Genomic DNA, 22,182 nt, shown 5'->3' with positions numbered 1-22,182 from the left:
TAATATTCTGTTCTTACATGCAAAAAAAAATCCTCCCAAAAAACAACCCCCCCGACAAAACCCAGTCTGAGCCTCAATACATTCTTTCTACCAAATTAAACACCACCAATATGTAAGTAGTGTGGTTGTCAAGATTCCCAACTTACAAATCAAAGGGAATTCCTGTAAAGCCACCTGCAGGGCCCGTTCCCATTAGCCAGGGATGCTGGGGATCTGGAAGGCAGCCAGGGGATGAAGCTTTAACTGCTGAGGAGTAAGGCACAGGTGGAGATCACGGCTCTCCCAGGCTATGGGTCTAAAGCTCACGTCTAAGGGATTCTTTCTAAGAGTTTTCACCAAGAAAACGAAAAAATCACTTTGAAGAGATTTCAGATTTATGGCCTGCAGGCAGGCAAGGGCAGCCATTTTCAGGCACAACCTAATGGTTCTCAGAGTGTGTTCGTCCACTCTCCTGCATCCGCACCACTGGGCCAGCTTATTAAATGCAGGTTCCCAGGCCCCTTCGCAAAGCTAGTGAAGCAGAATCTTAGGGGGAACAGATGCTATTGAGGACCCCGGGATACTTTTATGCGCCACAGTTGGTGTAAACTTACATAAACTTTTAAAGCGGAAGGAGGAGAGTGGGTCTGCTGTATACAATACCATGTAATTCCCAAAGGAGGCTTTCAGCCTGAAGAGCAAACTCTCCCTTCCTCAGTGTTTGGAGGTGACAGGCTTAATCAGTGTACGTTCGATCTCCGGATGGGATACAATGTTCTGTCACACAAATGCTCTCACCAAGACGGGGAGTTTACCCACTGACCTGACTGAATGACAGGTGACATCTGTTGGTTGGTGGTAGACAACGAAGGATGTGATTTGAATCGGTCTCGCTCTAATGTTGACACAGGTGTAATAAAATGGTTCTGATTCCACCCATCCTGTGGAGTTAAAAGAGGAAAAGAAACCTCTCAAAGTGGATAATGACATTTCATTACAATCAATGATTACGAGCGTGTGCGCTCATGAATGCTAATTATGCCAGAGCTATTCTTGTAAGTTACCTTTTTATAGATGCTCCGGAGGTCCCGATATTGCCATAATGTATTCAAGACCTGGGCTGCTGCCTTCACCACTTTCAGAGATGATCTAGGGAGAGAGTGGGGATGTTAATGAATGTGGGCGGCTCCACTTGAAGAGGCTCTGGCAGCAAAGCAATGGCCAAGAGGCCATCACTCCAAGGACCAGGGGGCAAGGAGGCTGCTGCTAGAAACCACCACCAAGGAATCAGGTGTACCTGGGAGTCCGTCAAGTTCAGGGCTGGCCAGAGGTGGCAAGGACCAAAGAGAGGCTCACAGGCACTTGGCTCTGCGGTCAGAAGCTGTGGTCAGGATGAGCCCACGACTTCTGACCATGATCACACATCTCAAGTGTCTGAGGACCCTCCCAAGTTAACTTAAGTTACCCCCCACCCCCATTATTAGGCCTTCATATAAAACATGTTCACTGCCTTCTTGTCATTTGTGCCTCTTTGTGAACAGAGGTGTCTGTGTGCTCTAGTGATTGATTTAGAAAATAAGGTCAGTTATTACCTCCCCTCTCCCTGAGGCCTTCCCGACCAGTGTGTCTGAAATTGTGACAACCCCTCCTCACCCTGGCATGCCCTATCGCTGTCCCCGATTTTGTTATTTGCCCTTCACTCAGCACCATCCACAGGCGCTGCTCATTCCACTGGTACCTTGTCTGTTCCACCCATGGCATGTAAGCTACCTGCGGGCAGATGTGAACTGCTCACTGCTGTAGCCGTGGCAGGTGGGCAAGAGATAGAAGCTTGGTGAGTGAATCAAAAGGAAAATAAGTGTATATTCAGAAGACAGCTTGATTTGATCCAGGTTTTCTGAATCTCTTATTTTGAAAAAAAAAAATTAGACTTTTTTTTTTCAATATACAAAGATTTTGGCACTGGTTCAGCATTTCTCCAGCCTGTTCTTATGCCTTTCACGAATAAAGCCTATCTCACAAAATTCTGGGAGCACTAAATGTGATTTCGGTTACTCTTACAGGAGAGGGGAAGGGAGCTGGAGGCGGAGTTAGTGGAACAGGGCCTTAGCTTTATCTGTAATGTTTCGTTTCCTTTGAAATAAAAATGAGTGTGTTTGTACTTATTACTAATGAGATAAAAAAAGATACCTAACAGAAAAGGACTGAAAGGAAATATGAATAATGTTGGTAGCTGTGGTTTCTGCGGGGTGAGAATATGATTTGCTACATTATTCTTCAAAAGTATACACAGGGGCTTCCCCGGTGGCACAGTGGTTGAGAGTCCGCCTGCCGGTGCAGGGGACACGGGTTCGTGCCCAGGTCCGGGAAGATCTCACATGCCATGGAGCAGCTGGGCCCATGAGCCATGGCCGCTGAGCCTGTGCGTCCGGAGCCTGTGCTCTGCAACGGGAGAGGCCACAACAGTGAGAAGTACCGCAAAAAAAAAAAAAGTATACATAGTGTGAGTTCTAGTACTGACACTCAGCCAATTAATAAACGTTTACTACTATGGGCCAGTCTTTGTTCTAGATACCGAGGATGTAGCAGTGAATGAAAAGACAAGGCACCCGCTCCGGGGGGGCTGTCAGATGCCAGAGGGGGTCGTAAATAACCCCAGAGAAGCCACTGCCGTGTGCAGGAGGAGAGTGGGGAGACGGGTGGGCCCTTTTACGACTGATCGGGAGGCTACTGTCCTGTTGTGTCGAGAATGGGACAAGCAGCCCTACACTTCCAGCTTCCTTGAAGGATTCTCTGATCTGATACTAAGGCAAATTCACAGTCACTGCTATAGCTCCGTGACAAGAAACCTTCAATTTTTGCCACCAATCCTCTAATCCCTACTTCTGCTGCTTCATCACTTGGGTGTCACCCACAAGAGAGGTATGATCCAAGCCCAGGGCACATCCAGAGGCCACACAACGGGCTCTGGCTCTGCTGCATGTGGTGATTTTAGGTGAAATATTATTTAGGTGAAATAATCCCAGAACTGAGGATTTAAGAAGATGTTCTTGCAGAACAGGCCCTGGAGCCTGGAGCAGAGCCAAAGGTCCAAGGGAGATGGGGCCCCAGGTTTTCCTCCTCATGAAATGTCTGATTCTTCCAGGAGTCAAAACGGCCAAATGTGGCTTTAGGGACAGGAATGACGGTAGGGGTGAGGGATGCTCCAAGAAAATAAAGAGCAGAAAAGGGGCCACATGACCACAGATACCTCTCCCAGCAAAAAACAGGTTTTAACTGCTGGAAACCACTTAGCTTATTGGCACGTGAGAAGTGCACACATAAATCCTTCCCAATAAGCAGTGTATCCTCGACCAAGGCCCTTGTCACAGGAATGAGGGCCAGGCGCTGGCGTCTCCTTGCAGCAGACTTGCCTGTCTCCTCTGCCCTTGGTTATGTTCACCAGCTTTTCTATGCCCCCCGAGTCAGCCAGGGCCTTGGCATTCTCCATGTTCTTGCTGGTGACCTCGTGCAGGGCGCAGCAGATGGCTGCCACGGTCTCATCCGACAGCACGCTGGGGCTGGTGCCACCCGGGAGCCTGTTGACCAGGTCTCGCATGGCGTATTTACCTGCCCGAGGCAAAAGAGAGCTCATTCCACTTTTGGAAGGGACCTGGTTTTTGTTATTGTTGTCATTGAAAGATCGTGACTGTGCAGTCTCTTGAAAACAAAACCTCAAAAGAGACAATAACCGGAAAGAAAAAATCCACGGTAAAGAAGAAATAACAAACATTTTAACTGTACGGGGCAGGTTAACATCTATGGCCATGCCGCTGGAGGAAATGATCGGTTTATAAAACCTTACTGCAAATTTGCTGAAAGAAAATGTAAATCAGGGTATAAAACTGGGTATAACAAACAAGTTGCTTTAGTTCCACTATTTTCATTAACAGCAAGAATAAAGGAATTATGATAGTAAATTTTACTCTCCATTCAGTTCCTATGCATCATATAGGAAATACAACTTCCTCTTAAAGCTTTTAAAAACTTTTCTTTGAATAAATTTTAAGCTGGACCAAGTAAGGCTCCCAAACAATTCATTAAATCTTTCTACATCTCAACATGTGAACTGGGTACAGTTACACTTTTTTTTTTTCAAAAATTTTGAATTTTATCTTATTTTTTTATACAGCAGGTTCTTATTAGTAATCTATTTTATACATATTGGTATATATATATATATGTCAATCCCAATCTCCCAATTCATCCCACATTTTTATCAAGTTGAGGGTTTATATCAGTTGGTCTGACATCAGTAACAACATGCTCGTTTCTTTTAAAGAAGACAGAAGTATAATTCTGGTATGAAGATTAAGGGTATGTTACGTCCCAGAAGTAGTGCAATAATAAAGTTCCCGACAGGACCAGGCTGGGGTGTCCCTTCGCTACTGAGGCATTTCCGTACAGATCCTCAATTCCCCTTACTCTTCTCCAAACAGAGATTATCTCAAGCTTTTTCCATTTCAGTTACTGACTGACAAACTGGAATAACTGTACCGCAGACAAAAGAAATTAACTAAAGCTCAAGTAAATCTTTTCCTAGCTTTTCTCCCTATGCTAATAACTGAGTGGATGCTAAATGGGGTTTTTACTGAAGACTTATTTATATACAATGGCAAGCAGAAGAAGACAGGGCCTGAGTACAGGCCGCATAACTTACAGCACGTCAAAGTGAAGACGCGGGCATAACTCACAGAGAACAGTGTTAGGAAGCGTGGAGAAGCCGTGATGACACGGTAAGCCAGAAGGTAAATGTGGTTTTTAAGAACAGATGATAAGTTAGCACTGGTGATTCTGAATACTCACGAATGACCAAAAGGTCCACGACATGTAATTCGTCACTTTGCCACGGCACAATTTTAAACTGTACTCTGGAGGCTTGGGAGAAGGCCAGTCACTCGGTCTGTGAGTGAGCCTAGTGGTCCCTTCAGAGCCTGCAGCCCAGACAGCTGGCTTGGTCAGACTCAGGTGGGTATGCAGCAACTTTTGTGAACTGACAAAACTTTGTTTCCTCGTAAAAAACGGCTCTGGAGAGAAAGTCCATGGCTAGCGCTGGTGACGGATGTGAGGAGAGAGTGGAGAGGTCAGAGAAGGGCATGCTTCTTAGGAACAGAAGTGCTGGGTAAATCAGAGTCACATACTGATTATGGGAGGGGCTCAGACCACACAGGAAGGAAGGGATCTTCGTGGGGAAACAAGAAAAAGCGACTCCTGAAACAGCTCAAGAGTACTCCAGCTGGGTAAAATAATGCTCATCAGAGGAGACAGAAAACACGCGTGAAAGTTTAAAAGGGGGTGAGGACATTCACAGAAAACACAGGGATGCACCGAGAGAAGGTGATGCCCCGGAATATACATGCATTCTTCCCCAAGGTCTTAGCGCTCATGGAGCTGGCTGTGCACCCTCTGCTCTCCCATCTCTCTCCTCCCATTTGTGGAATGACAGGACACAAGGTGTGTGTGGCCAACACTGTTTTTTAGCATTAAGAACTCCCAAACTATACGGGCTTCTTATAAGAAATTCAAATAATACAGATGTAACAAATAACTTAAAAAATATCTTTTTAGGGACCTAAAGGATTTCTCTCAAGGAAATGTGGGATCTTGGAGCTATAACACATCTATTGGAATCAGGCATGAGCTGGCTATGAACAGGGCATGGAAGAGCCTCCTTTCCTCTCTGGGGGGTACAATTTGGCCCAAAGAGACAGTGTTTTAAGAGCAGGTTAGTCCAGGCAATAATTTAAAATAGCACGTCTACCAGGCACTGTGTGAGGGGCCGTAGTGACTCCTCGCAGACACTCTCTGAGGTAAACATTGTTGTCCTTGTTCCTTTTCTCTCTCCACCTTTGTCTTGCTCTATCATGGCAGGTGTATTTTAATATGAGTTCAATATATATTCACTAATCCACATAAGATCTTGTCAAATTTTCCCTCCTTCTCCCCGACCTGTCATCGGCTGTAGGACTGGCGTGGAGCTGGGGGGTTTACAAGGGGCATTTTCACAGCAAGCCCACGGTGACGAGCGCAGGCATGGGCAGCTCCCTTTCAGAGATGGGAACCAAGGGAGAGTTTTCAATTCAGACGAAGGAATGAAGCCCACATGGGCTCCATACAGGACACTCCAGGTTATACAGCCAGTGAGCAGCACATCCAGGGTTTAACCTGAGGTCCACTGGAGGGTCTCTGATCTTTTCTTTCCCCCACACTCTGCTTGGGATGTGGCCATGCTCCGGAGGCAAGCAAGCTAAGCTGCCTTGGGTGCACAACTTTGAAGAGGCACTCATTCTCAAGTTCACGCAAGTGCCGACCCGACGTCTGGATGGACCCAAGGGTGAATGCCTCCTAAAATTTTGCACCCTGTGTGCCTCACTTGCCTTATCCTCATCCTGACCCTGCCCTGGGGTCAGGCCTTGGAACAGTGCCTCTGTTTTAAGGCGAGCACTTACACAGATGTGAGAGGGAAAAGCTATAAAACATTCATGTGATTCCTTTTTTTTAATTTAGAACACGGTAGTGTTGGAGAATTAGCAGATACGACTCAGAAATCAGAAAAGGGAGAATTAAACCTTTTTGGTTGTTCAAGAAATGACTCTCTGGGGAAAGAGATACACCAAATCTACCAAGCAGTTTTATAATGTATGACTGAAATTGCTAGCTCTTCTGAAAATTTACCTTCCTGATCCAGTGTTTAATGAATGAGCCTGCCTCTTGCTGAAAAGGAATGGTCAGAAAGGACAGACACACGGGCACCAAACATGCCAAGACACCGGGGACTAGGACTGAGTTGCTAATCATTTTAAATGTCATATTTTTATAAATCAAAAGAAGAGTTTTATAAACGCCGTTGTTTCTCTCTTTATAGCTCACCTGGTCACCAGAACATACCTATGAGCTCCTTGTTGCGGACATCTAGGGCCATATTCCTCAAGGCAGTCGCCACAGAAGAAACAACTCTATCATTATCCATTCTCAGAAGTTCTACGAGGATGGGGAGCCCTTTTTCTTTGCGGACAGCTGCTCGGATGTACGCTGCAAACTAGGAAATAAAACAAGGTAATAAGTAATATAAAACAGAGTTCAACTCTCAGATGTTACTGTTGCCTAAAAAAAGATGTTTCCAAAAGACAAACTAATAGATTAAATGTTTTCTTTCCAACAGGAGATTAAATTTGTGATGCCAGTCAGGAGAAAACCAGTTTGGGAGAAAGATAAGCTAGGATGACTGATTTAAAAAGAAATCCCAAAGCCTGAAAAGCTCAAGCCACCATCTGGCAGATATTTTTGGGTAGAAAAGAGAAGGCAGTGATTATTTTCTACTTCAGCTACATAAACATGATTAAGGACGGATGGCGTGTCTTCTCTGCAGTTGGCCCCAGGCCAGGTACAGAGGCTATAAATAGGATGGCAGAGAGGGTAACTGGTCAGTCCACATTAAAGGAGAACCTGTTTCCATCAAGTCATTTCTCCCCTGTATTCTCTGCAACAATATTTACAGTTTAGTAACCTTTCAAGGAAATTGCTTGGAAAAAAAATCCCTTGCCTCAGAAGAAGAGGAATTCTGCAGGAACACTGAGCATTGTAATTCATACACACTGGTGAAAAAGTAAGTATATTTGTGTGCAAAATGCTTTACCATTCAAGATTAGTTAGCTGCTGCTGCTATTTTTTTTTTTTTTTTTTGCTGTACGCGGGCCTCTCACTATTGTGGCCTCCCCCGTTGCAGAGCACAGGCTCCGGACGCACAGGCTCAGCGGCCATGGCTCACGGGCCCAGCCGCTCCGCGGCATGTGGGATCTTCCCGGACCGGGGCACGAACCCATGTCCCCTGTGTCGGCAGGCGGACTCTCAACCACTGCGCCACCAGGGAAGCCCTGCTATTTTTTTTTAATCCACAGTCAAGAACTTCTTTTGTGATTAAGAGGCAAGTCTGTAAGGTGAGTCAGTTTGGGCACCATATGAATTGGGAACAAACACTAAGTCATCGAGGAAACAAATAAACAAAAAAAGTAACATTTGAAAATGGGTCTTTAATCTTGTTTTGAGTTTTCACTGACATTGTCTTTCAAAATTTAGGATAATTGAAAAATGTTGCTCATAAAACATCTAATACTTTCCTGCTGTGGTCAAGACAGGAGGACACAGATCTGCCAGCCCTTTGTATTATTTTGAACATGAAAGTATGTGACTGACTACTCAGTGTCCTTAATAACAACAGAATAGATTATTCTAATAACACAAATAAAAGGAAAAGATGCATTTCAAAGATCCTATTAGCTTTCTTCGGATGAAGTCAATACTCTTATTTTCCAAATCAAGTGATATCTGCAAGAGAAATAGAATACATGACTTGCTATCAGGCAAAGGACTTGGGCAGCTTTGGCAACTTCTCTCTCTGAAACCTGCAAGGACAGAACCAACACCTATCTCGCTTGGAGACCAACTGGCTCAGCCCAGCCCTGGGCGCCTCCCTTCTAGAGCACTACAGCCATCACCACTCCCAGATAGCTTCTGACTTATCACATCTGTGGCCATGTTTATCTTGCTTTCTTAATGAGGGCAAATATTTTGATTTACTATTTTAGACACTTTTGAAATCACTTCCATATAATGTTTATATTTTAAACGACCTTGCCATTTAACGTTTATTCACTAAAGATCCCAGAAAATAAAATTCTACAGCTCAAATCGTATCTATTTTAATTATTGTCTTTTTTCGTATTATCATCAAATGAGTCTCAGGTCATAAGAAGCTGGAGGTGAACACTGAGTCACCAACATAAATATTTTTGATACTTATGTGCTAGGCCCTCTCCTGGGTCCTCCACATTTATCTCATTTAATCCTTAAAACCGCCAAATGAGGTAGGTATTATTTCCATTTTACAGATGATGAAACTGAGGACAGAGCGAGCTAAGGCCCCCAGCTAGCAAGGGGGGTGGGGGAGGATTCAAGGCCAAGGGGTCTGGCTCCAGAGCCAGCACTTAGATGCTAAGCTATTAGCACTTTTAATTTTTTTTTTTTTTTGCGGTACACGGGCCTCTCACTGTTGCGGCCTCTCCCGTTGCGGAGCACAGGCTCCGGACGCGCAGGCTCAGCAGCCATGGCTCACGGGCCCAGCTGCTCCGCGGCACGTGGGATCTTCCTTGACCGGGGCACGAACCCATGACCCCTGCATCAGCAGGTGAACTCTCAACCACTGTGCCACCAGAGAAGCCCAGCACTTTTAATTTTTTAGAAATTTATTTATTTATTCACTTTTATTGACCTATAGTTGATTTCCAGTGCTGTGCCAACCTCGGCTGTACAGCAAAGTGACTCAGTCACACACATATCAAGAACAATAACAAAACAGCCACGGTGTCTTAGCGCTAGGCTGTAATTATCTGTATATATTCATTAGAGCATCTGGCCACATGAAACAAACCTTACCTAGGCCTAGCAATGCTTTTCACTCTCACGGAAAAAACGATGGCCAATTTTCATTTGGGGAGGGGGTGATGGAGGAAGTAGTCAAAAACAAGCATTATAGTAATTCTACTGAAATATACTTGTTAGGAAATTTCTAGAGGTTGAAATGTTTCAAACAAGGATTGTCTGGGAAGTTGTTAGATGACATTTAAAAAGTTTTGAGAACTTGCTTATAGTGGTAACAGTAGAAATCACCTTCAGTTTTCCTAAAGAAGTCACACACGTATTAGTGGAGGTGGGAACTTTGCCATGTGTATGTTCTATGAGTGTCTGAGACAGGAATGGCGGCCCAGCCTCAGCTCTAATTCAGGCCCTCGGCATCTCTCACCAGACTCCCCTACAGAATCCTAGCCTCAACCTTCCTCTACTTCAAATTCGCTTTCTGCGCTGCTGCAGACGGGATCCAACGGTGTCCACATCAGCCTGTGTCGTTGGTCTGCTTAAACCCTTTCAGCGGCCCCTCTGGCCCGAAGGTTGGGTCCCAGCTCCTGAAGTTGGCCGTCAGGCCTGGTCACGAGGCCCAGCTCCACGGGGGCACTCCTCGTCCCACCCTCCACGTCCCGGCAACCAGCTTGTAGCCTCCACCCACGGCATCCTCACTGTGACGCCTTTCCCCTGTTGTCCCTTTATCTGGTTGGTTCCCTGTACACCCCGACCTCGACTCTGCTGGCTTAATTCTACTCATTCTTAAAGGTTCCATTTGGGCAGCACCACCCTTCCAGGAACCCTTCCCTATGTTCTGGCTCCCCTCTTTCCTTGCCTCTCCCTCACCTGCCAGGCTGGGTTAGATGTCCTCTTCCAAGACCCCGCCGCACACATATCCCATGGGGTCTACACTGTACTGGCTCCATCTGTCTGTTTTTCTCGCCAGCCTACGTCATATTCATCTTTGGATCCCCAGAGCCGACTGCTGTCTCCCTGCTTTTCTCCTCCCCCGCTTTACCAAACTCTAAACAACCGTGTCCCTTTCCATGATCATTGCTGATCTGACTGCAAGAAGTGTGCACAAGTAGAAGGCATCCTACCTTCCAGTTTCCGGCAGAGAGGTTCTGGAGAGATCCAGCAGAACCTTCCAAGGTGGCTGGGTTGGAACTTTCTGCTAGAAGATTCAGATATGGTTTTACCACTGACGGATGCCATAGCATCTCAACCCCTTTGGGGGACTTCGACAGTCCTGGGATAGGACCAACTCCATCCCACTGAAAGACAAAGAGCACGCATTAGTGGAAGCAAATATGTGAACACAGTATCCAACACCTGAAAACGTTCCTTTCTGCTAGACTCAGCTAGAGCTAAGCAGAAAAACTGCATCACGAGAAAAAAATTTTTTCTTGCCAAATATGTGATTTCTCACTCCCAGAGGAAACGAAACTTTAGAGTTTCATGTCAAGTAAAATGCTAACTTGATCCTCTTGTGGTGTTCTCTTTTTCTTCTTCTTCTTCTTCCCCCAGCAGCTTGGCTCCAAGTCTTTGCTGGGAGACTCTTTTCCGAGCAGGTCATCCAATTCGTTCAGCCCCAGCGGCCGGGCCTGGGGCACCTCCAGCTCCAGCCGATACGACAGGTTCCTCAGTGTGCACACGCAGTTCTCCACGGTCTGAAACCCAACACAGTGTAGGATTAAAACCACCGTGGCACATTAGTGCGAAGTGTTTCTGTACTGAGCACCAGTGATAGTAAAGAAATGTAGAACGTGAAAGAACTGCTTTTCCCTTTATGGGAACTGCAACAGTCTAAGGTCAGAACCGTGAGACTGTTGGCGGGACACCCAATGACAGAGTGCAGAGCCATCTGCAGTGCAGCTGACGATCTGACTGCCTGCTGAGGGAACTGTGCAAGGCTCTGGAGAAGAAAATGCCCAGGGTTGTGCTTCATGGCTGCCGCAGTGGCAGAGATGCGCCCAAGTCACCAGGGTCCCCCCCTTCTCACCACTGGGAATCCTCACTGTGACAGCGGGTGCGACCAGCCTCCACCCCGGACACAGCCCCTCCCCGCAAGTGCCATCTTTGTCGTCTCCTTCCATTTCCCCCTCCCCCCTCCCTCTGTGGAAAGTTCCACGACCTGCTCTCTTTCTCTGCTGACGTTTTGCCTTCCGTACATGGTCTTTTGTTCCTCAAAGTCTGTATCACGCCTCTAATTGGGAGGCCAACTCACTTCAACCAAGTGTGTCTAGAACCAAGTTCAGTTTTGCCTAGCGAGCTCCCCTTCCAACTTGCTTATTCCTCTCAATTTCATCTGCAGATCTTTTGGTTCATTTGGAGCTCAAATAAAAACTTGGCTGTCACTTTGAATTTCTCCTCTAGCTCCCCCGCAATCCTACCACTCAGTCTTCTTTTTCCTCTTAGACCCCTGTTTACGACCCCAGGCCTGTTTGTGGCCCCTCTTCGTCCAGCCCATCCTGAACAACAAGTGCCCTGCCTGCCTTGGGACTCCTGACACTTTTAGTCCCTCCTTCCTGTTTCTCCCCACCTTCCCTGGCCCCTGATGCTGGGGCAGACCCTGGATGGCATCACAGCTGAAAAATGATGAGCGGAATTCCTTGTGAGAGGGCCGGGATGGAGGAAATAGGAGGGGAGGATAAGGGGGACATGCTGGTAACAGACGGAGTGGGTGAAAGACTGCAACCGCATGTAGAAAGGGGCATCCAGAGTTGGTACCGAGGCAAGAAGGGAAGAGAGGTTGGGGAGATTCCAGTGCCTGGACCAGGAACTTTTATTCAGTAGATACCTAGATCCAGATGGATTTGACTGTAGCAGCAGGGGATACGGAACTGGAGGAAAGAGCAGTGGGGCCATCACCTTGACGATGAGCCCAGGAGAAACCACAGAGAAGGTGTGGACCCTGGTCGATCCTTCGCCACATGGAGTCACTCAGTTTTCATGGTTCTAAGGCTATTTTCTTAAGTTCTCATGTCCCTGTTAACTTGTAATTTTTAGAGACAGTCTCCCTATATTTATTTATTTACTTTGAGACAGTCTCCCTTTAATCTGGAGCGTAGCCTAACAAGGAGGAGATGGTCAAGAATTCCAGAAAGAGTCAATGGCACGTGGACAGCGGCGGTCGGCAGCTGCTGTCCTCTGCCACTGCGGCGTTCACTGACCTTGCTGTCGTAGTCAGATGTGTTCACACACGTATGGATCACGTACAGCAGAGAGTCCACCAGCCCCTCACAGGATCGCATCTGCCTTCGCGCTTCCTCCCCCGCGGAGCTGAGATTCCTAAACAGGCAGAGGCACGGGGGAGCTCGTTAGCCGTGGAGCCTTACCTTAATGATCTGAGAACGGGTGACACAGCAGCACGTAGATCTGGTCTGAAGAGGCATTTGGAGGCTGCATTTTAATCTCGAGGGAGCTCACAGTAATAGCCAGCCCCCCATTAGCCACACAAACAGAAGGGAGCAGTGGCACTTGAACTTTGTATTTCTCTTGTGACGGGCCACCTTCTAACCTCCTAAAATAATTATTTTGGGGCTCATCTTCAGTTTCCTCATACATAAGAAAGGGGGAATAATAGTAACTACCTCGTAAGGTTGCTGTAAGGAAGAGATGAGCTGCTACATAGGAAGCAATTAGGAAGTGCCCACCATGTAAAAGGATGTTTGCTAGCCATGCACGGTTGCTGTTTTCAGACATCCTTTACCTCCCTTGTTAGGTCATAAGGTCTTTGCAGTCCCGGCACCTATTAAAATGTTTTGCATGTAGTAGGTGGTCATAAATGCTTCTTGAATGAACAGAGAGAACATATTTCTTGTATAAACATTTCAAGTTAAATAGGAACACTTGCTCAAGCCACAATTTTCCTCATCTTTTTAATTATTAAAAAACCTGAAAATTGTTTTAGGTCTCATCCATATGGAAACTTGTGTTATCAATTCAACTTCGTGAATTGATACCAAATTATAAGGCTCTATTTTATGTGCCATTAACAAGGGTTCTAGGCTAACTCTGAGATTTTGTAAAACTTAGACTAGGTAAGGGGGATCGGGAATGACTTTTCTTTTCGCCTTTGTTTTTCTGAGGCCAGAGATACTATCACGCGTGATCCCTCTACTGTTCTTTTTGTTTGTTTGTTTTGTTTGGCTATATTTAATAGCCAAAGTAACAAAGGCACTGATTCATCATATGAAGGTGTCAACGAAGTAGAAGAGATGTTAGACTTGAACAATCAGTTTGAAGTACAAAGTCTGAATCAGCTGAATGTCAACCACAGGAATAAACAAAAAAATATGTATGTCCCATACAAAGAGAAAACACTTATTATCTTCAATTCCATATTAAATATTATCAAACCTATATCAATACTGACTGGCTACTAGAACATAAAAGAATCTTCAATCAATATGACACAAAATATATTCCCTAACTAAAATTAAATAAAATTAGAAATCATATAAATTCATCTGCCCCACTTATTTGAGATATTAGAATACATACTTTTCTTTAATTCATGATTCTATTAGCTATATATTGCTGTATAACAAATTACCCCAATATTTAACAGCTCAAAAAATAAATACTTGTTGTATTATGGTTTCTCTGGGGCCAGCATTCAGGAGCTCCTTAGCTGGGTGCCTCTGGGTTGGAGTCTCCCATAAGGCTACAATCAAGCTATTACCTGGGGCTATAGTTATCTGAAGGCTCAACTTAGGAAGGATCTACTTCCAAGTTCACACAAGTGGTCGTTCCCAGTCCTCAGGGAATCCACTTTCAAGTCCATTCACGTGACTATGGCAATCCGCAGCTTCTCACTGTTTGCCAGACGTCAGTTCCTGCCATGGGGGTTTCTACCTGGGGAAGCTCACACCATGGCAGCTAGCTTTCGCTCAGAATGAGGGCAAGAAGAGAAAGAGTGAGCAACACATAGGCCAGTCTCTTCGTAACATAATCTCAGAAGTGGCATCTAGAACTTCAGAACTACTATTTATTTGAAGGATTTCACTCAACGAAAGGGGAATACACATGGGCATAACACTAGCAGGCAAGAGTTTTTGCGTCCATCTTAGAGGCTTCCTGCTACAATGGTTTAAGAGAAAATAAAAGTAGAAAATATAAATTATTTATGACTGAATGACAACAAGAGCATTACATAGCTGAAGCCTCTACTGTTCTTATCCAGGGTTACCTCTCAGTAGCTCTCAACAGGTGACCTCTTCTGTTCCTCTAACAGGGATCCGGTACCCCTCTGCTTCTCCTCTCATCCTGCTGTCTTCCCTTCTCAGCCTCTTCTGCCTGTGGGTCCCCTCTGGAGTGCCCAGGGCTACTTTGGTCGCTTCCTATCTTTATCTTGGTGCTCTCCTGGGTGGCCTCCTTCTGCTCCTTGGATTTAATACAACCTATAGACCCATGACTCCCCAGTTTTTATCTTTAGCCCAACCCCTCTCTAGAACTCCAGACTCGTTTATCCAGACATTACATTTATCCACATGGATAGCTAATCAGACATCTCAAAGTGGACCAGACAAAACCCTCAGCTGCTCGTCTCTCCACCCTTCCTCCACCCCTCTGCTCGACCTCATCAACAGCACTTCCGTGCTCCCAGCTGATCTAGCCAGAGATCTAGGCGCTGTCCTTACTTCCTCTCTTTTCCTCGCCACTCATATTCAGTCCATGAGCAAACCTTGTCAGCCTCTCCCTCCACAACGTACTCCGCTCTGCCGACCTCTCTCTGGTGCCTGGCCTTTGTCACCCTCACCATCTGCCTTCCTGCCCCCACTGTGGCCCCCATCACAGCCAGAAACCGTCCCTACTCTTGTGAGTAGACCCTCTGATGGTTCCCCATGACACTTGGCATGTGGTGCACTCCTTGCTCCGATCTAAAAAATCCCAACGTAACTGGTTTCACGTTGCACCTTGCCCGTTAAGCTCCAGCCTCAAGCCCCTTCCTGCCCCAGAGCCTGTACACTCCCTGTTCCCTTTGTCTCGAGTGCGTCCTCCTCCCCTCCCCCACCCCCGCCCTCACAGGAGGGGCACCCCCCCCCCCCCCGCCCCGCTCTCGAGCTCTGGTGTAGAGATGCTCAGACATCTTAGCCTAAACGGTAAATAGCGCTCACTGTGTGTGAGACACTACACGAAGCATTTTATACAAGCTGAGTCTTCACAACTCTGAGATGTTATTATTACCCCTATTGTAAAGATGAGGAAACTGAGGCTCAGAATGGGACAGGAAGTCAGTCTGTCTAAAGCCAGAGCCCACTCTTGTTGTCACCAGGCCACTCTGCCCCAAGGTTACTGTTTCAAGTTCCCAGTAAGCCTGGGAAACTGGGTGGAAATTGAGCTGATGAGAGTTAATGGCAAATAATGAGCAGCACCGTGTACAGTTAAAGGAGGCTTTATGGATTTTAAATGCTAACGATAATGACTGAAAAGAGTATTTGGGCTCATTTTCATTTATTTATAAAACTCTAAACCCAGTGATTGCTTAAACCACACCTTTTTGCACCCTTTTAAAAGCAAAAAAGTTTTAACCGTTACATTTAAAAAGACTGAAGTCTAATTAACAGACATTATATTAGCTTCAGGTGTACAAAACAATAATTTGACATTTGTATACTTTGTGAAATGATCACCACAATAAGTCTAGTTACCGTCTGTCACCACACAAAGTTACCAAGTGTTTTTTTCTTGTGATGAGAACTTTCTTAGCCTCTTTCAACTTTACAGCACAATATCAGTGACTACAGTCACCTTGCTGCACATCATGTCCCCGTGACTGAGCTACTTTATAACATGAAGTTTGCACTTCCACATTTTGAATTTAAACAAACACCAGGCTGCCAACACATTAGCAATCAGAATGTGACAACCAGAAAAATGCTGCTCGAGTGGAAAACACTGGAATTTTCAATAATTTCAGACTGAAAGGGCTTTTTTGACTGATCTATAGAAGAGTCGTTTATAAGATAATGTCTCTCAGGCCACTGCTCTGTGCTCACGATGTTTTCCTCATAGGATAACAAAGCCCAGTGGTCTAAATTAAAAAAAAAACTTGGAAACTTAGAGAGATATTCATAGAAATGAAATATTAAATCATCCTGAAGTCAACTTAGCTATGACACATATTATTTAATCACAGACTTAATCGTAAAGAAGAAACAAAAAGTTACCTCAGGCAACCTGTCGTATTACGCAGAACAAGTGAAGTCTGAAATTTAATTTTATGATCGTCATCAAAAGAAGAGTTATTCCATCCAGAATGTGGAACGATCACAGTGTTTGTCAGGGTTGAGAGAGCATCGCGGATGATTGCCATCTTTACGGCATCACATGAGGATAAATTCCAAAGAACTCCTAAAGAAGGAGATTTTAAATATCAGATCAATTAGAAGTCCTGCAGTTTTAGTAATGAAATAAACATATTAGCTTTAATTGATTGGAATTCAGTCTGTTCCAAACCTAATCTATGGCCTGAATTTACAACCAGGCTGGGGATGGACCTCTAATAAATGTTGACTGAACACATGTAAGCTTCTGGCAGTATATTACCAAGTCGTCCTTATCTTAAGTTTTGGAGCCTATGTATCTATCAGGCAAGACGACTATGGTTTTGCAAAGCAAATTAGAGTTATCCTGTGAGGGGGAGGGGCACAATCCAATCAAGGGTCATAAATATGATGCATCTGTGATGGCTGTAAAACTGTGGTTCATTGTATCATCCCTCACATTCAGTGTTGTGTGTGACAAACCATTTTTAAAATTTAGTACTTGAAAAGAACTTCTCTTTCTCAAAAGAAGGACACTTTCTCTTCATCACACTTCCTTTTCTTACTTTTGCTACCGGGAAGCTCATGCTTAAATATTATACTTGAAGTAACTTGCACAAAGGGTGGTTACATTTGTCTTATCTCCCATATTTAGATAAGGTTTAAACATTTCTATTTCCACGTTAAGAGTTTTATCAGCATGTGCAAGTTACTACCATTCCTTTTTGGATACAGGCGAGACTAACAATAAATTAAAAGCTCCCAATATTGTAATTCGTATCAATATTGCTAGGACAACCAGACCTTAAATGTAGCTTATTAGAGTGTTATTTGAATTATAAGCATATTAGAGGGTCCTCGTTTCTGTGTCAACCATAAGAGGGTTAAATTATTGTTATAAAGCACATATTTCCTAATAGTTACTCTTTTAGAAATTAGAGCAAATTCAGGATTATACCTACTCTAATGTCATTTTCACATTGATGCATTTTCCTAAGTAAGAGGGGATGGGGTGGAGGAGAGACGGTACAGCTGGATCTTCAGAGCCCTACACTCCTGATGTATCCCTGGCAAGTTGCATCAGTCAGTATAGTGATTTTAGGACTATCAACACACAAAAACGCTCGAGGCCTGTGGAGGGGAAGGAGTTGGCAAAACCTGCCCGTGTCCATGGAAGCATGTGAGGCTTGTGAACATGACTGAACTAGAGTGCTGGGCCAGAGACAAGACTGAAAACTGCTGCTCTGGCTCTGGTGACCAAGGAGCCAGCCTGTAAACTGCCTGAGCAGCAGCCTTCTTGGGGCCTAAAATCGCAGGGCCCCTTACGAAGGAGGGTGGCGGGAGAGAGCTGACAGGAGCTTTCTTTCTTTATTGAGGGAGGAGGGGTTCAAGCAAAGGGCTAGAACTGAAGACAGTAAAACAATACTCCGTGAACCGAGAGGACCGTCCATTCCCCGCACACCTGCCCTGACCCACTCACACCGGGGAGGGATGGTCGATGACAGAGGCAGATGCTTGGGCCCCGTCCTGGGAAACGCCCTGGGTCCTGACTCCTCTCTCACTTGGCTTTGATGTCTGGGCCTTGCTGACTGGGTTTCCCTTGCTCCCCCAAGACTTTCATCCTTTCTCTGCTCCTACCCTTTGGGGTGGGACAGCCCACCATAAGCACAGCTTTTCAGGACCTCAGCTTCAGCGGTGACCCATCTAGTAAGGCTCGGACTCGAGGGGGATCTGGACAGTTCAGCATCGGGAAAAGGAAGGACCCTGCTTTGCCTCTGAAGGCTTGTTCTGTCCACCACGACAGACCTTCGTTTCCATAACTACCCTGTGGCTGATGGTCCTGGTGAGAGGGCGGCACACACTGCAGGTGCTTATGACGTGAGCTGAAACTCCACAAGCTGAGCTACTTCTCTGTGGATTCTGATAAAACTGGCTGCATCTCTGTGAGTGGGTTTAAACCGGGCTCCCTGGACTCTGGGGGTTCCGCTGGGCTCTTAGGGGCAGCCGTGTGGGAGGTGGGTGAGAACCGGCGGCAGGGCTCCAGATCCCATCCCAGTTCACCGGGAGCCGCTCCATCCTTATCTGTTCTCAATACTGGGCTTCACTGTATGTTTCTGTTTGAAAAAAGGGTTTTGTGTCTAAGAGACATTTGAAAAGCACTGTATTAGGGGAAAAGTATCTGAGGACGGATGACCACAGAAGAGACCTTGGGCGCTAAGGATGAAAAACGAGTCTCTGGAGGTTGGTTCTGACCCAAATGATAGGTGAGGGGAGAGAAGACAGAAGGAGAGTGGGTTGAGGCACAGAAGCATGGATGATAGCAGCCGCCACGAACAGGGCTTTAACGTTTTCCGCCAGCGAGGCCAACCTCACCCCACCCAGCGCTCTGAAGGGGCCTGCCGGGGGCCTGAGTCAGCCAGAGGGGCAGCGTGTGGCCCAGAGGCCAGTGGTGGGGAAGGGTCATTTCCTAACCTCTCCTGATGACAGTCTTATAACATGCGATTCTGAAGGCCACTGGAACAGTTTTTCTCTCTGTGAAAGCATTTCAAAGTCCTCACTCCACGAAATTCTACACATGGGGGAGAGTTGCATTTTCCAATAAGCTACGTTCTACTTCACAGAATAAATGCATTCCAGTAATGTTAATTTAAGGCAAGGTTTATGCAAAGTAAAGTCTATCATACTGTAGGTTATAGGTATAAAATTAGATACATCTCTATGGAAAATTAAACAGTGCTGAGTCACACGCTTCAGGTGAAAACACGACCAAGAAGAGGAGTGGTTCTTACTTAGCACGTTGGATCTTGGGGCTGATGTCTAGAAGTTCTCCGACTGCTGGCAGAAAAGCTTGTTTTGCATGGTTCCTGCCTCCACTCCTGGCTACTTCTAAGATCTACTCTGGCAAGAGGAGAGTTCCCAGGTTTGTGGATTCGCCTGACTTTCTGTGCTGGAACAAGGATTTTGTCTGGCTCTTTCTTTTCCTTGTCAGGCATTTAGAATGACCAGTGAAGTTATATGTCATTCTACAGTTTACTATTAGCCATTACATCTACAGGGGATTGGAGAGCAGAAACATTCGTAAATCAACATACACAATAGTAACTTGGCCATTTACTATGGTTTTACTCTGTGCCAGACACTGTGTGCTTCACACATAATACCTTAAAGAGTCAAGATGCACAAAATGAATTCACTTCCCATTTAATTATTTGGTAGGCTTGAAATTCTACATGTTGACTTTTTTTTTTAACATCTTTATTGGGGTATAATTGCTTTACAATGGTGTGTTAGTTTCTGCTTTATAACAAAGTGAATCACTTTTACAAGATGACGAGCATTTCTTCTTCTAAATTCAATATTAAATTTCATTAGGCAAGTATAATGAGTAAGAAACACTCTATTATCCATTCTTTTATATGTCTGGTTACACATACGCAGGGGACATAATAGGTGCTCAGAAATATATGTTGATGGATCCAATTTAATAGCCTGTATTTGCTTTGAGATTTCCCTTTTATTTTTTGCCTGTCAGATTTAGCACCTAAGTATGTATTCCCTCCCTTTCACACCTTTTCTTAAAACTGAGCATCCTGAGAGTGTCCCTGAAGGTCTGTAAGTACATGCAGGGGGTCAGAACAGTGGTCTGGATCTTCAAGGGAATTTGCCAGCACAGTTTTGCCTGCTTTTCACATGAAGGCCAAAACGGATGGTTGCTGAAACTACCACCCTAGCTATGGAGCTAGGAGAATTACGTTGCTGCTCCATCTCCCAGAACCAGAAGTTAAGTTACACCGAAATGCCTGAATCCCCATCCCTCAGACTGCAGAAAGAAAGGACCAGTGTTGCCCAATTATAAAATGTTAAATTATTTAAAAATACATAATCCTTCAGTAGACTTGTAGGCCAGCTGACTAGGTTATCTTTCGGTCAACTCAGATGACTCATAAAATCAGTCTGCTATAGAAATTAAAGCTACCTCTCCTGCAACTTCAAAAAGTGTTCAGAATTATTCTTGATCAGAAGAAACGAAAGATTCTATTTTTGCTAAGTCGGTGGCATCCGCACAAAGGCAGCTTTCTGATCCCGCATTAAGAGTTACATTATCCCTCTAATCCTGTACTTCGCTATGTAACACAAAAAACTACATTTGGTAAACTACATTTGGTAAGGATTTAACTCGCCATTTTGAACATCAAAGCAAGTTCCAAGACATTGGTTTTTCCTCCCCACTTTCTTTTTCAAAAATAGAGGTTACGGAAAGCCAAAATAACCAGTTCTGATCAACCAACATTGGATGAAGAAGGTTCACTTAAACTTAAAAGCCTTAGCTATGGAATGATTACTTTGGCTTTTCTACTCAAAGTAACAAGCACCATTCTTAAGACCAACTAATAATACCTGTGTGTACTTGCCTCGCTAAAGCAGTAATAAAACAACGTTCTTTCCACTTACTCTGTCTAGGGCTTCATTTAATGGGTCAGGGAGAATGTTCCTAGAACAGTAAGTAATGAATGGAAAATACACCAGCTCCCATATGTAGCGAGACTGATGAGAAATACAGAACTACTAGCATCCTCCATCAACAGGATAAACCTCCAGCTCCGACGTCCTAGTGCAAAATTATTTTCAAAAATATTTAGCAGCACACTCCACTGTCTCTTGGTTCCTTAAAAGAAAGTTAAAAATAAACTATAATTCAGTTTAGGAAACTTGAGGTTTTTATTTAAAGCAATTAGCTATTTGTTGTGAGAACTAAGAATATATATAAACAAACTCATTTTGAAAATATTAGGGAATTTCCCGCATACTACTGTAGAAAACGCTGCTTATTCTCTACCACAAGAAAAAGTACACATAATTATGAGTAACCAGTAGCCACAATGAGAAACTGCCATAAGAGATGAAAGTTCATTTTCCCCACAAAGAATGAATACAGTAATTAAGATACCATTCACATAAATCCTAGGCCACAGAATTTTGAAAGAGTGCACGTTAAAAACTAGCATTATAGCTATTCTTACAGCCAAATGATAATTTCATAGTTAAATCAGAAACTGATTTTACTTGATTAATTAGAATAATAGCACCATTTGAAAAATGCATTTCTTAAAGGACATTAGAAAACCAACCAAACAACATTTTGAAAATGCTATTTCTCTGGTAGCATAAATACATAACAGCCTATGCAACTGTTTTTCTTTCTTTTTCTGATATGAAAGAAATCTAAACCCACTAATTTTTATATAGTATTCAATTTTTGCTGCTTCCTAATTATCAAAAAAATACCCAAACAAACAGCCCCTCCTCCCAAAACTGCACAACACAAGGGTTCATGGGCATTGCAAAAAAGAAAAATAAAGCAGCCAAAAAAGTGCTAGTGCAACTTCAAATATCACCACTGGACATGCCCCTGCATTTTCTTTCATGAGTTGGCCTCATGCTCAGTGTCTGTTCCTGACATTCTTGTTTCAGACATGCTCTTTCATGAGATGTCCAC

At 44.6% G+C, this 22,182-nt stretch overlaps 1 protein-coding gene across 6 annotated transcripts in view; it reads right to left on the bottom strand.

The window, feature by feature from the left end:
- Positions 1 to 22,182, bottom strand: part of PKP4 (plakophilin 4) — a 169,104-nt gene that overhangs the window by 6,490 nt on the left and 140,432 nt on the right. For all 6 annotated transcript variants that reach the window (XM_065880987.1, XM_065880992.1, XM_065880988.1 and 3 more), the window contains exons 11-18: positions 16,590 to 16,773; positions 12,588 to 12,705; positions 10,893 to 11,084; positions 10,515 to 10,688; positions 6,907 to 7,057; positions 3,393 to 3,588; positions 1,044 to 1,128; positions 803 to 920 (exon numbers count right to left, since the gene is read on the bottom strand). In XM_065880987.1, the coding sequence (XP_065737059.1) occupies positions 803 to 920; positions 1,044 to 1,128; positions 3,393 to 3,588; positions 6,907 to 7,057; positions 10,515 to 10,688; positions 10,893 to 11,084; positions 12,588 to 12,705; positions 16,590 to 16,773 (1,218 nt within the window). The remainder of the gene's footprint in view (positions 1 to 802; positions 921 to 1,043; positions 1,129 to 3,392; positions 3,589 to 6,906; positions 7,058 to 10,514; positions 10,689 to 10,892; positions 11,085 to 12,587; positions 12,706 to 16,589; positions 16,774 to 22,182) is intronic.

The sequence above is a fragment of the Phocoena phocoena genome, chromosome 7 (genome assembly GCF_963924675.1).
Source record: "Phocoena phocoena chromosome 7, mPhoPho1.1, whole genome shotgun sequence".
NCBI lineage: Eukaryota > Metazoa > Chordata > Mammalia > Artiodactyla > Phocoenidae > Phocoena > Phocoena phocoena.
Note: the sequence above shows the minus strand (reverse complement) of the source record. Positions and strands in the feature narration are given on the sequence as shown.